At 44.8% G+C, this 14,213-nt stretch overlaps 1 protein-coding gene across 1 annotated transcript in view; it reads left to right on the top strand.

Moving 5' to 3' along the window:
* MRPL21 (mitochondrial ribosomal protein L21) overlaps positions 1 to 8,357 on the top strand; it is a 16,621-nt gene extending 8,264 nt beyond the window's left edge. The window contains exons 5-7 of the mRNA XM_001371883.5: positions 5,741 to 5,793; positions 6,292 to 6,395; positions 8,240 to 8,357. Of these exons, the coding sequence (XP_001371920.2) occupies positions 5,741 to 5,793; positions 6,292 to 6,395; positions 8,240 to 8,304 (222 nt within the window). The 3' untranslated portion in view covers positions 8,305 to 8,357. The remainder of the gene's footprint in view (positions 1 to 5,740; positions 5,794 to 6,291; positions 6,396 to 8,239) is intronic.
* Positions 8,358 to 14,213: the final 5,856 nt, after the last annotated feature.

Here is a 14,213-nt window from a genome sequence, read left to right on the forward strand (position 1 = left end):
CTTAGCTCTTCCTTGATTGTGAAGATTAAATTGTAACTCCTGCCTATTTTTAGATTTTTAAACCCCAAAGTGTAAACCTAATAGTTAAAGTAGATCTACCCATTTTAACCACAAAAAGTTATGAACTACAAAAAGGTGCGGAACTACGAACACTTTGGGGCTTTGCCCATTCTTTTCTGAGAGAATAAGAGAGACTTGGTGGGAACTTTCCTAAAATCAGAGGGAGCCTCACTCCCAATCTGCCTATCTCTCCCCAATATCTGCCCAGCTTTTCCCAAGTCTATTGGGTTCTTCGATGTAAATGCCCTCTAGGTGCTATAAAATAGTCATTGTTTCCATCCCATCCTCCCCACCCCCAAGTCTTTTCTAAGCCAGACACCCCCATTCTAGAACAAAGGTTGCCCTGCTCTGCCCCTTTCCACCCAGCACCATGATAGAACTCTGTCATCACCATGTGCAACTCAGCAATCTTCCAGGAACCAAAATCAAACTCACTGCCCTCTTGTTTGCAGATTCTTGCTTCCTGATTTTGAGAAAGGAGGGATACATCTTTCCTTTCCTCAGTAGTCTCATCTGCCTCTTCTTTCAGGACCCAAGAATGGGGTTCATTTGGGCCTGGGGACTCAGATTCAATCATGGTCAACTAGGGGTTCTCATACTCCTCCCCAATTTATCTTGGATATCAATCTCCAATTAGCCATTTTTGTTCTCTTTTCTAGCCCAAAGATCATTCTCCTTGCAAAAAAGACCTAAGTAAAATTGAAATTAAGCTGCTCCACCTTCTCTTCATTGGCCACAATCATCCCCTCCACTCCAGGCTGCTTGTGGTGCCTTTCCTTTTGGAGTTGCCCTATTTTCCCAAACTTAACTTTAAGAAAGCCCTTGTAGTTGTCCTTGGCTTTCCTCATTTAGCTTCCATTTATTCTGGGTTTTAGCATTCCTGATTAGAAAACCAGGCCTCCATATTTTTATGCTCATCCCCTGGTGGCTATCCCTGTCAGTCTTCACAATATATCCCTTTAAAGTCTAGCTTAGGTAGTGAATGCCCAGTATACTCCTAGATGGCTTCCTCATAACAACTTCTTTTTCCCCAAAGAACTTCCCTTTCCTGAGCTTTCCTGTTTCTGGCCAGAGCACCATCATCACCCTTCCAGGTGTCCCTGTTTATACTTCGGTGGCCTCTCTGAGGCCTCAGTCTCCCTCAGCTCACATGTCCAGCCAAATGCCAAGTCTTGTTATTTCAAACTCCCCATCTCTCATGCCCACATGCACCTGCTTCTCTCCAATCACATGCCTTTTCCTGGGGCAGGCCTTCCTCACCCCTCCCTTCGACTACTGCAAGAGAGCATCCTGGCAGCTCTCTGCCCCGATGCAACCTCCATCCAGGAGCCAGAGTATTTCCTGGTGCCCTGCCCAGTAAACACCAAGGCTCCCTATCGCCTCTGCCTGTTTGACACTTCAAACCTTCACAGCCTGGCCTGAGGGCCATTACTCTCCTTCATATCCTTTGGGCCAGTCAGAGGAGCTCTGGGGAGGGCATTGATTCTCCTCAGCAGGATTTCTTGTTTATCTTCAAGTTCTTTCTGGAGAGTTGCTTGTCCTTCTGAGGGTGATGTTCCCTAGAGAGTCTAAAGCTACAGGATCCTCCTCTTTCCTCTGAACCATTTGAAACCTGCTTGTCGACTATGACTGGCTTTCCTCCTCCTTGATCACTTCTACTCAGGACTCCCAGCAAATGGGCTTGTCAGAGTGAGACCACAACCTTTGGAGGCTGTAATAATGGTCATTCAGACAAGTCAAGATGTGTGTGGCTGGCATGCTGACAACATGCCCGGAGGGAGACCTTTTCCCAGACTCCTCCCTTGCTGCTCCAGTGCCATCTTTGCTTCTGGGACTGCCTCCCCTAAGTCTCGTCAATGCCTGCACTTCCACGAGAGAAGAGTCTCTTTGCTTTTTACCTGTTCTGTCCTTGTTGAAGGTGGTCAGCACTTCAGAGCCATAATCTGGGGGACTTCTCGCCCCTTCTCAGTGCTAGCTGGGAGGTCATCTTTGTCCTCTAGGGACAGTCACACCTTCTGCACCCAGCCACAGCTGCATCAGTGCCCCTGGGAGTGAGTGTGCTCTCACAGCGCTGAATTTCCTGATTCACCTGTTCCTTTGAGAAAATCTTTTCTTCCTTTGTTCTCAAAGAGTTTCAAGTCATTTGAACCAGACAGAAGAGTAAAACTCTTCTTGTTCTTGTTGAGTCATTTCAGTCGTGTTTGACTTCATGACCCCATTTGGGGCTGTCCTGGCAGATACTGGACCGGTGGCCATTTCCTTTCTCTTCCCCCCACCCCCACCCCCAGTGCTTCTCTCTTAGAGTCAGTTCTAAGACAGAACAGTGGCTTGAGCTAGGTAATTGGGGTGAAGTGACTTGCCTAGGTTCACACAGCCAGGAAGTGCCTGAGGCTAGTCTGAACTCAGGAAGATGAGTCTTCCTGACTTCCGGCCCAGGGCTCTATCCACTGCACCACCTAGCTTACAGTAGCACTGTTCCTTGCATTACAAGGCTGTTTTCATTTGTTTCCATAATTCTGTGTGTGTGCGCGTGCGTGCGTGTGTGTGTGTGTGCGCGCGCGCGCACACACACACACACACACACACACACACACACACCCGGATTTTAGAACAACTTGTTTCCATTATGGCCAGGTGCTCCAGGACACAAGATTTCGTAGTTATAAAAATGAACAGACCCTCCAATTGGTCAGTGGTCTCTTTGATGGGATCACAGCTCATTAGTTTGTCCGGGTTGCCCCATGGGCCAGGAGGCCTTCCTTCTCATTCTTCCCACCTTGCAAAGGTACTGGGGAAGCCCTCTGTCTACCTGCCATCCCTCTTGGCACAGCCAGCCTGTCTTCTCTTCTTGGCATCCAGTTCCATGATTTCTATGGATGGATTGGAGCTACTTTGCTGTAAATCTTTTCCATTTTTCTTCTTTGCAATCTTCCTCTGTTTTCATTCTTAAACCCCTTAAGATCCCTTCCTTGATTTAGCTGGATACAGTTTATCACTCTTTAAATTGGTTTAATCCTCCCCTGCTTTTCTCTGGTGAGCCACTAGGTGGCGCTGCAGTGGCTAGAGCACTGGGCTTGGAGTCGGGAAGACTGTTCAAATGTGACCTCACACACTTGCTAGATGGTCAACTCTGGGCCAGCCACTTCACCATTTGCCTCCGTTTCCTCATCTGTAAAGTGAGCTGGAGAAGGAAATGGCAAACCAGACCAGGAGCTTTGCCAAGAAACCCCAAGTGGGGCCCTGAAGAGTCAGCCACAACTAAAACCGCCAAACACAAACAGTCCGCTTCATCAGATGATACCGCACATAATCCTTCTTCATGAGATTTTTCCAGGCACGTTTCTCTTCTCTGTGTTTCTTTTTCAAAGAAAACCCAGGCGGACCACAAAATTCATTGAAAGGCAACTCCAGCAAAGTAGCCAGATGTAGAATAAGCCCATGTAAATCACCCGCCTTTCCACATAATGCCAGCGGAATCCAGCACGAAAGGCTAGAAAGAGGCATTCTGTTTAAATTAACTACATAAGGAGACATCCAAATAAGCAGAGAGGTATTCACTGCTTCTCGTGGGCTCGTGCTGGTATATAAAAATGGCAGTACCGCCTCAATTCGTTTACTTTCGTATCATCCCTATCACTCTACCAAAGGATTGCTCTTGAGAGTTTGAAAACCATAACAGAATTCTCCTAGAGGAGCGAAAGGGCGTGGTTCTCTAGGGGAATCATGAAAGAAAATGGAAGGAAGATAGCCTGGCTATCCCAGTATCACAGATGGAGTCACCCAAACTGTTTGGTACTGGTTAAAAAACAGGACCATCAGGAACAGATTCCAAAGCACACACCAGGCAGAAGTTGACAGACGGCCGCGTGTCTGATAAACCCAGACTTGTGCCTTGTGGGGTAACAACCTGAGCTTTGGCCAGCTCTGCTGGAGAAACTGCGAAGTTGTGGCAGAAAGGAGGTGTAGGCCAGGACACTGTACCATGTTAGCATGATCAGAACAGCTGGTTCTGAGACCCATATATTAAACGAAGAACCTGGGAAGAAAGCACCTTCAGCTACTCTGGATTTGGGGAGTGGGGACGACTGAAGAGGGGCTGGGGAGGGCACCAAAGATCGGATGGGCAACTTTCATGACAGAAAATTGATGGGTCTGCTGCACACACAACATTAATGTAGTTATAATTAGAAGGGAAACAGTTGAGGGGTCAGAAGGGGTTTGCAACGAATTTCTGATAAAGGTCTCACTGCCAAGACATTGATTCAAAAATATAAGAATAATAGCCGTTCCCCCTAATAAGATAAATGGTCCAAGAATATGAAATGTCTGTTTTCAGAGGAAGAAACTCGAGCAATCAAAAACCATGCTTCAAATCCCTATTGACCAGAGAAATGCAAATTAAAGCAACTTTTTTTTTTTAGCCCAGATTTTTCCATTTTAGAATCGATATTAAGTATTAGTTCCAAGGCAGAAGAGTGGTAAGAGCTAGGCAGTGGGGGTAAGTGACTTGTCCAGGGTCACACAGGTCAGAAGGGTCTGAAGTCAAATTTGAACTCAGAACCTTCCTTCTCTAAGCTAACTCTCAATCCACTGTGCTCTAGCTGTCCCCAAATTAAAGCAACTTTGAGATTCAGCTTCACACCTCTCAGATTGACAGAAGTGATAAAAAAAGAGAATGATAGTTGTTGGAGGGGCTTTGGGAAAACAAGCCCATTTGTGCATTGTGGTACCGTGAATAGGTACAGGCTTTCTGGAAATGCCTAGAATGTTGTCACTCCCCAGCTTTGCCTCCTGACATCCTTCCAGGGTGCAAGAACATTCCACCTTCTGCAGGAAGCCTTTGGTCATCCTCTTTTAATCCAGTGCCTTCCCTCTGCTAGTGTCTCCAATGGATCTTGACTCTGTAGCTGTTTTCAGGAACTGCTTCTGCCTTTCATTGTATCCCCTAAGTTTTGCACAGTATCTGGCACATAGAAGGCATTTAATAAGCGCTTATTATTAACTTGCCTATTCACCTTTTGACTCAGTGCTACTCCTCCACACACAGGCATGTGCCCATAATGCATATGTGCCTCCTTTGTAGCGTTCCTTGGGGCTCATCATCCAGCACTTCCCAGTTCTTTGCTCATGAAGGGGCCAGTGCCATCGCAGGACAGAGTTCTGTGACCTTGCTGGCCTCGGGAAAATCTTTTCTCTTTCTCAAACTACATCCCACTGTTGCACTGAAAGCCGAAATGACCAGCGTGCATTTGGGCTTGATTTGGTTGTTAAAATGAGGAGAAGCTCCTTTTAAAAAGTTAGGTCTGAATCTAGGCCTTTGACCAAGACTCCGATTGGCGTGCGAGTTCCAATTCCTCCCTGAAGGGGTGGGTCTCTGGGACAGGTTTTCCTGGGCTTGCCCAGCCCCCTTATTAAGTTCGTTGCCCCTCCACCATTTGCTGCAATGCAGACCTTTGGAGAAGATCGCTGTCTGTCTCACACCATCAGGGCATGAAAAAGTGCATTTTTTACTATAAAAGGACAGAGTTGATGGCAAGCCAAGAGAGCAGGTGCCTGGGGTTTGCCGTCCTTTTTAAATGTATTTGTGTAAGATTTATTGCTGCTGCTTGTGCTTGTGAAACATGGCTGTTCTGATGGTGAGCGGCTGATGATTGAGTGTGTTTCCTCCCCACTTTTCTAGGTCTTGCTGGTTGGTGCTGACGACTTCACGTTAATTGGAAAGCCACTCCTCGGGTAATTACTCTTTATTTAGTGACCGTGCAGGGCTCAGGGGCTGGGGCGGAATCACTGCCCAAAGGGAAAGGTTTGTACATCTGTCCTCATCCACATACACCGTCACAGTCACTGTTGGTGATCTTGTATCAGTGTTTCCCCGAGCCCCATCATTTTACAGGCCCAGAGAGCTAAAGGGATCTACCCGAGGTCAGAGTCCAGTCATTGGCAGTGGCAGGATTCACACCCAAGTCTTTAATGGTCAGTCCTGTGCTGTACTATGTGCCACTTGACTGAGTTCTGGACATGCCTGTGTCAGCAGACTCTCCAAACCCCAAATTTTGGCAAGACCAGTGCAATGCTAACCAGATCTGTCGAGTGGGTATCACCTAGCCCCCCCCCCTCCGAGGAGGTCCGAGAGCTTTGCAAACATGTAGAAATGCCAGCTGTCACCATCGTCATCCTCATTATTACCAAACTGAAGAGTCTTAAGAGAAATGTCATTTCCGTGCCTCACAGACTAGATCTCGTCCGTGTAGAAGCCACAGTTATTGAGAAGACGGAGTCGTGGCCAAAAATCTACATGAAGTTTAAGAGAAGGAAGAACTTCAGAAGAAAGAAAAGTAAGTTGGAAAAATTGGAGCCTTCTGCTGAGCTGGCCCTGCTGCCACCCGTAGGTTGAGGGACTGAACCTCCATCCCATCCATTTCATGTCTTATGGGGCCCGAAGGCCCAACTCACCCCAGCCCTGTGTGGCACCCAGTGCAAGGCTTGTTATTCCCACTTCACAAATGAAAGAACTGAGTCTTTGCTCTAGCCAGTCAGGGTCAAAGGCTGGTTTTAAACTCGGGTGTCCTGTGCGCCTGAGCTGCCTCTCCAAGAGGAGAGGTTGTGATGTCTTTTCGAGGTGCAGATAGGAAAGGGCCCCCTGCCAGCCATAGTCTTCCTCCCTTGAGCCTTCCAAGGTGGCTACAGTTCTCCCATTCCCCAAGATGAGGAGGCTCAGAGAGCAAAAGGAGGTTCCGGCCACATCCTCAGCTGGGCTCATTTTGCCACTGACCCCTTGTGCCAAGTACTGGTCAAGATGTGGGGGCGCGGCCCCTTGATGTTCTCTTTCTCGGTGGATAGGCCTTGAGCCACACATGCCCGCTGCTATTCCGTACTTTAGCCCCACAGCAGCCCAAAGTATGAAGGAGCGATTGATGTCAGGTAAGGCCAGAGTCAGTTGTCTGGCCCACATCGGGTACATGGCCTGGGCCCAGCTCGAGGCTCCATCACCAAAGAAACTCTTGGTTGCAGATCGAGGAAGCTGATTTTTTTTTAGCCCTTGCCTTCCGTCTTGGAGTCAATACTGTGTATTGGTTCTGTCAACATGGAAATCTAGAGATCCCCAGTTTATTTAGTTGGGAGGTAGAAAGCCCAGGTTTTGACCTTGTCACAGGAGAGGTTTCCCCCTGTGGGAAGGTCCCATTTCACCAGACAATAGACATCCACTTCAGCTTTGGCGCAGTAGGTAGCACATCAGCCTCGCAAGCTGAAGGTCCCGAGTTCGATCCTCAAAAGGAGGGTGTGATATACTGGGAAAGAGCTATTTGACTTCAAGATGGGATCTGCCTCCCACCTGAAGTGGACGTCTATTGTCCGGTGAAGTGGGTCCTTCCCTCAGGGGGAAACCTCTCCTGTAACAAGGGCAAAACCTGGGCTTTCTACCTCCCAACTAAATAAACTGGGGATCTCTAGATTTCCACGTTGACAATTCCAAGGCTGAAGAGTGGTATGGGCTAGGCAATGGGGGTCAAGTGACTTGTCCAGGGTCACCCAGCTGGGAAGTGTCTGAGGCCAGATTTGAACCCAGGACCTCCCATCTCTAGGCCTGGCTACCTGGCTCCACTGAGCTACCAAGCTGCCCCCGGAAGCTGATAGTTTTAAGGACCATTAAGAAATGCTTTTCTCAACTGGCCCTTAATGAAAATAGGATGACAGATAAAACTGCTTTTCCTGTATCCATGGCCAATTTGTCACAAAAGCACAGACTCTCTTCTGGGCCCTCCTGTACCCTCTGTGATCTCATTACTTAGTGCAAGGTAGAAGCAGTGTAGCCTGCCAGTCACTGCCCATCCTCCTGTCTTCCTCTCCTTGTATCCCATTCCCACATCTTCAAGGGACTGTCCATTCTGTTGGGCTAGGATTTGCATAACAATTCAGCTGATGACAAGCCAACTTTGCAGCTGGCACATCTTTTTAATTATTATACAGAGCAGGAGTGTGTGTCACTGACAGCAGCCCTCAGTGATCAAGGCTCAGGGTTCCATTCATTCTCCCTCCAGTGTCACCTCCAGCCCCAAATCATTTTTAATGAAAAAGATTTGGGGCTCTGACAACAGAATGCTCTTATTGTCATAGAATAGCTGAGATTTGTAATAGTAAGGATTGTAAAGTCTGAAACCCTGTTTTCCATCTTTTTCAGTTTTTATAAGACCCCAAACTGTCCTTCGGATAAACACCGTAGAGATTGCTCCAAGTTTGTCATGATCTTTTGGCTGATACTTACCTAAGTGTGAAAATAAATGTTTTTTTAAACAAGATCTAGTTTGATATGTTTTTAATAGTTATTTGTGAATTTTTAAATGTCATCCCTTTATAATTATTTCTACAGATTGATTCTGTATAATAGAATCTTTCATCCCATAATTTAACAGTCAAGAAATGACCCAGCCTGGATTTGTACCCCAAAGAGATAATAAGGAAAAAGACTTGTACAAGAACATTCATAGCCGCTCTCTTTGTGGTGGCCAAAAACTGGAAAATTAGGGGATGCCCTTCAGTTGGGGAATGGCTGAACAAATTGTGGTATCTGTTGGTGATGAAATACTATTGTGCTCAAGGGAATAATGAACTGGAGGGATTCCATGTGTAAAGATTGGATTTAGCTATCTCCTGATTGTAACAACGAAGGTATTTAGCTCTTCCTTTATAGTGAAGCTAGAATTGTAGTCCACAATCTATTTTTAGATTTTAATCTACAAAAAGGTGATAATTCAGTATTTTAAGTACATCTACCCATTTTAACCACAAAAGAGTATTAAGTAACTACAAAAGGTGAACTTGCCAAAAAAGGTGTTAAGTAACTCCAAAAGATATAATCTAACCAAAGAAGGTGAGAACTAAAGAGTGGGCAGTCCTGGAGAGAGCATCTGCTGTGATTGGTAGCCATGAAATTTAGGGGAGGTGACACAAGAGAAAAAGATTCTTTAAAAAGAGGATGAAAGGCCAGAAGAGGAGATAGATATTTGACTTCGAGTTGGATGAAGGATCTATGACTCAGAGTTGAAATCGGAGGAGAGACTGGAGACAGACACTTGAGGAGCGAGCAGAAGACGGATACCCAGACTTCTTTTCATTTAGACAGTCATTGTTGGTGAGTGAAAGGCTGACTTAGTGACCCCACCTTTCTGGAGGCATGAAGCTTCCAGGAAAGGCCCATCTTCTTGAGACTCTCTTCCCCTGAGAGGGGCTTAGAAATTTCTAACTGGCTCAGAGGAAGCCAGAATTTTCTCTCTCATTCCTTAATATCTTCCTTCTATCGTAAATATTGTAAATAAACTACCATAATTCATTTTACTTTAGTAATTCGTTTGGGATTTAGAAATGTAAATCCCTGGCGACCACCTATTATATATTCAGAGTCCAACCACAAATAAATTTAACACATGTGAACTGGAAAGACTTCCAGGAAGTGATGCAGAGTGAGAGGAACAGAACCATGAGAACATTGTACAAAGAGACTGATACACTGTGGTACAATCTAATGTAATGGACTTCTCCATCAGTGGCAATGCAGTGATCCTGAACAACTCAGAGGGATCTACAAGAAAGGATACTATCCACATTCAGAGGAAGAACTGTGGGAACAGAAACAAGAAAAACAACTGCATGATCACATGGTTCAATAGGGATAGGATTGGGAATGTAGACTCCAATGATCATCCTAGTGCAAACGTCAACATGAAAATAGGTTTTGACCAAGGACACATGTAAAACCCAGTGGAATTGTGCATTCCTAGAAGGGGGGAGGGGAGGGAAAGAATGATTCTTGTAACTAAGGAATAATGTTCTAAAATGACTAAATAAAATTTTCCAAAAAAAAAAAAAAGAAATGGCCCAGCCCAGTTAGAAATTGGGGTCTCTGATGCATCTGTGGCCTTTGGGGGCCATGTGACCAACAAGATGGAGGAATAACCATCTTCTCTGATGTCCACAAGTCTCAAACTTCACCAAAAAAGATGATGCACCTGTAGGAGTAAAAATGAATAAATTCTCCTAGTATTTTAAAATATATAGGATTTTTAATAATAAATCAAAAGAGAAAAGAAAAAAGGTTCTTTCAGTCAAATGAGCGGAGCAAAGAGAGCCAGAGACTCACACCTGCAGCACTTTACCAAAAGCACAAGCTCTGAAAAAAGAGTGGTTCTCAGCCAAATTTATCTCCCAAGCCCCTTTAGTAAAATGAGGATATGGGGGCAGCTGGGTAGCTCAGTGGATTGAGAGCCAGGCCTAGAGACGGGAGGTCCTAGGTTCAAATCCGGCCTCAGCCACTTCCTAGCTGTGTGACCCTGGGCAAGTCACTTGACCCCCATTGCCTAGCCCTTACCACTCTTCTGCCTTGGAGCCAATACACAGTATTGACTCCAAGACAGAAGGTAAGGGTTTAAAAAAAAATGAGGATGTAAATTAAAAGGATGCTGGGAATGTAGCTCAGGTGTGACAAATTTTCCACCTGCACACCAAAGATAAAGCAACTTCATTATCTCTATAGTCTCCAACACCCAAAATCCAAAGGGAGGTTTTAAAAACAAACCAAGAATCAATGCTCACTGAACCTGAATTCACTCAGGAGTCTCCCCCACTCTCAGCAGGGAGGTGTCACTAGCAGGCCCAAGGACACAGCACAGATTTACAGAACCCACCCACGCCCAGTCTACTCACTGTCTTTCTAGTGCCCTGGAGACTCCAGAGCACCCACACTGCTCTAAACTGCCAGAGCACTAATGGGAAGGAGGTGGGTAGAAATATAGTACAGCATCCCCCAAAGCTAAGGAAAAGGGCACAACATCTACCTGGAGTCAGTCATCACTAGATATAGCCTTAGGCCAGTGAACCATGAATTACCTCCACATGGAAGGAAGCCAAGATGCTTTGAGATCCAACTCTAAAGGAAAACCCCATCAAAGAGGAAGGAGTCAGAAAGTGAATAGGCGGAGAGAAGGCAGATTACCAAAGTCTCAGGAAAAAGAAAAGTAAGAACTTGGACAAAGCAGATAAATCCAAAGAAAAAGTGACCTCCAGATTTAATAAACACATTTGGGCATCTGAAAAAATGCTACAGAACAAAGGAAAATGACCCACCACTTGATGAGACAGACAGTGGAACCTGCAGAGTGAGGAAAACAGACCCGCTGTTCCCAGGGGTTCAAAAGAAAGAGAATGAGAACCGAATTTATAGCCTGCACAGCAGAAATACAAACAATAAAAAATTTGAATCTCTAATGGCAAGTGTCATTGCCAAAGAAACGCAAGAGATCAATGAATTGGGATTGCAACCGATTCACATGAGGGACAATGTAGGGGAGAAAAAGTATCAAAACATACTGACCTCAGGCAGGCTATGGAGACCCAACCGGAGGATCCCAGGATTCTTAGAAGAGCGCAGAAGGACAAAAAACGTGAATGTAATGCCTCACTTCTGAATATGAAAAATGAAATAGCAATTGAAAGAATTCACAGGTCAGCTCCAGAAAGAATTTCCACAGCTGCCAGCCCTAAGCCTCTTTGTGACTAAATTGACCAAGTGAGTTCAGAAACGCCTTCAAATACAAAGAAAAAGAAGCTCAAGTGATGTAAGAAAGTCATCTTCCACCAGTGAAAGAGAGTGGAATCACGTTTCTAAGAGCTCAGGCTGCCAAGGGACGTACAGGGCAAGGCTGAGCTTAATGGTAAACGAAGAAAGAAGGACGTCCAATAATAACGAGGCTTTTGAATTATTTTGAGAAAGAAACCAACCCAAGGGGTGCTTTGCTTCTCTAACACCCCAAACAACAGAAATGTAGGAGAAGTTAATAAAGGCGCCAGCCAAGGATGGCAGCAGAGACCAGGAAGAGACTTGGTTCCCCATGTACACAAGAAGGCAGAAATCTGATAGAGGGGACAGTGCATTTAAGGACAGAATCTGGCAATGCTCTGCCTTCAAGGGAATCCATTTTTTCATTGTTTTTGTGGGATTACCCTTTTTGTGGGGAGAGTACGTGATGTGGAGAGGGCAGGGGAGTTCAAGGGGATAGAGAGGAGCCCAGCAATGAGGGGTAGAAAATAGTATTTGTCATGTGGATGGCTCTCTGGAGGGGAAAAGGGAGAAATATATGGTGAAGTAAAAGACAAGATATCAGTAAAAACTTGGGGGGGGGGATAGAGCTACAAAGAAATGCCTCTTCCAGGGCTGGAATCATGCTTCCTGGAGCTTACAGGCACCTGCAGGTGGTATAGTAGTGCTGGGCCTAGAGTCAGCAAAACCTGAATTCAAATACGACCTCAGATATTAGCTGTGTGACCCTGGACAAGTCACAACCCCTGTCTGCCTCAACTACAATGGGGAAAATAGCAGCAGCTACCTCACCAAGTTGAGAATTAAATGAGATATTTGCAAAACCCTAAACATCTAGTAGGTGCTTAATAAGTCGCTGTTCTGCCTATGAAGTATTATCTGTAGGCTCTGAATCCCAGCTTTACCACTTACTTAAAAGTACAGGTTGGCCTTGTCTCCCAGTCTACTTTATGACAAAGCATGGCCCTGAGTAGTCCTGGGCCCAGCACAGTGGGAGAAACAACACAGGGACAAGCCTGTGCACCCAGAACATCTTTGCCTGCTGAACAAGTTAACAATAGCATTGAATGTGTTTCTTTGCTCAAATAGTATGTGTATGTATAAACCTAAATAGACCAATATACAAACAAATGCTCGCTAGTCAATAAAATTTTATATACCACAAAGTAATTTTTTTTAATTTTTAAAATTTTTATTGATTAATTTAGAATATTTTTCCATGGTTCCATGATTCATGTTCTTCCCCTTCCCTCTTCCCTCCCCCCTCCCCAAGCTGATGAGCAATTCCACTGGGTTTTATATGTATCATTGTTCAAAATCTATTTCTATATCATTAATATTTACATTAGAGTGATCATTCAAAGTCAGCATCCCCAATCATATCCCCATATAACCATGGGATCAATCATATGTTTTTCTTCTGCGTTTCTGCTCCCACAGTTCTTCCTCTGAATGTGGATACATTCTCTCTCATAAATCCCTCAGGATTGTCCTGGGTCATTGCATTGCTGCTAGTAGAGAAGTCAGTTACGTTTGATTGTGCTACAATGTATCCATCTCTGTGTACAATGTTCTCCTGGTTCTGCTCGTTTTACTCTGCATCCATTCGGGGAGGTCATTCCAGTTCACACGGAATCCCTCCAGTTCATTATTCCTTACAGCACAATAGTATTCCATCACCAACAAATACCACAATGTGTTCAGCGTTTCCCCAATTGAAGGGCATCCCCTTATTTTCCAGTTTTTTGCCACCACAAAGAGCACAGCTATTAATATTATTGTACATGTCTTTTTCCTTATTATCTCTTTGGGGTACAAACCCAGCAATGCTATGGATGGATCAAAGGGCAGACAGCCTTTTAGCACCCTTTGGGCAGAGTTCCAAATTGCCCTCCAGAATGGTTAGATCAATTCACAACTCCACCAGCAGGGTATTAGTGTTCCAATTTTGCCACGTCCCCTCCAACATTTATTATTTTCCTTTGCTGTCATTATTGGCCAGTCTGCTATGTATGAGGTGGCACCTCAGAGTTGTTTTCTAATTTCTCTAATTAGGAGGGATTTAGAACACTTTTTTCATATGCTTATTGATAGTTTTGATTTCATTGTGTGAAAACTGCCTATTCATGTCCCTTGACCATTTGTCAATTGGGGAATGGCTTGATTTTTTGTAAATTTGACTTGGTTCCTTATATATTTGGGAAATTAAATCTTTGTCAGAGAATTTTGTTATAAAAATGTTCTTCCAGTTTGTTGCTTTCCTTCTAATTTTGGTTGCATTGGTTTTGTTTGTACAAAAACTTTTCAATTTAATGTTATCAAAATTATTCATTTTACCTTTTGTAATGTTCTCTATCTCTTGCTTGGTCATAAATTCTTTCCTTTCCTATAGATCTGACAAGAATACTATTCTATGTTCACACAAGCTAATATTTTTAATGGATAACCCGGAGCTGGCATCAGAGGCTGTAAGCAGAGGTGCAACTCTGCTCCCTGCCCAGCGTCCTCTGCTTCTTTGTCCTGAGTGCTGCTGGCTGCCAGCCAAGGTTTCTCTGTGCCTTTG

This window comes from Monodelphis domestica, chromosome 6, assembly GCF_027887165.1.
Source record: "Monodelphis domestica isolate mMonDom1 chromosome 6, mMonDom1.pri, whole genome shotgun sequence".
NCBI classification, from domain to species: Eukaryota; Metazoa; Chordata; class Mammalia; order Didelphimorphia; family Didelphidae; genus Monodelphis; species Monodelphis domestica.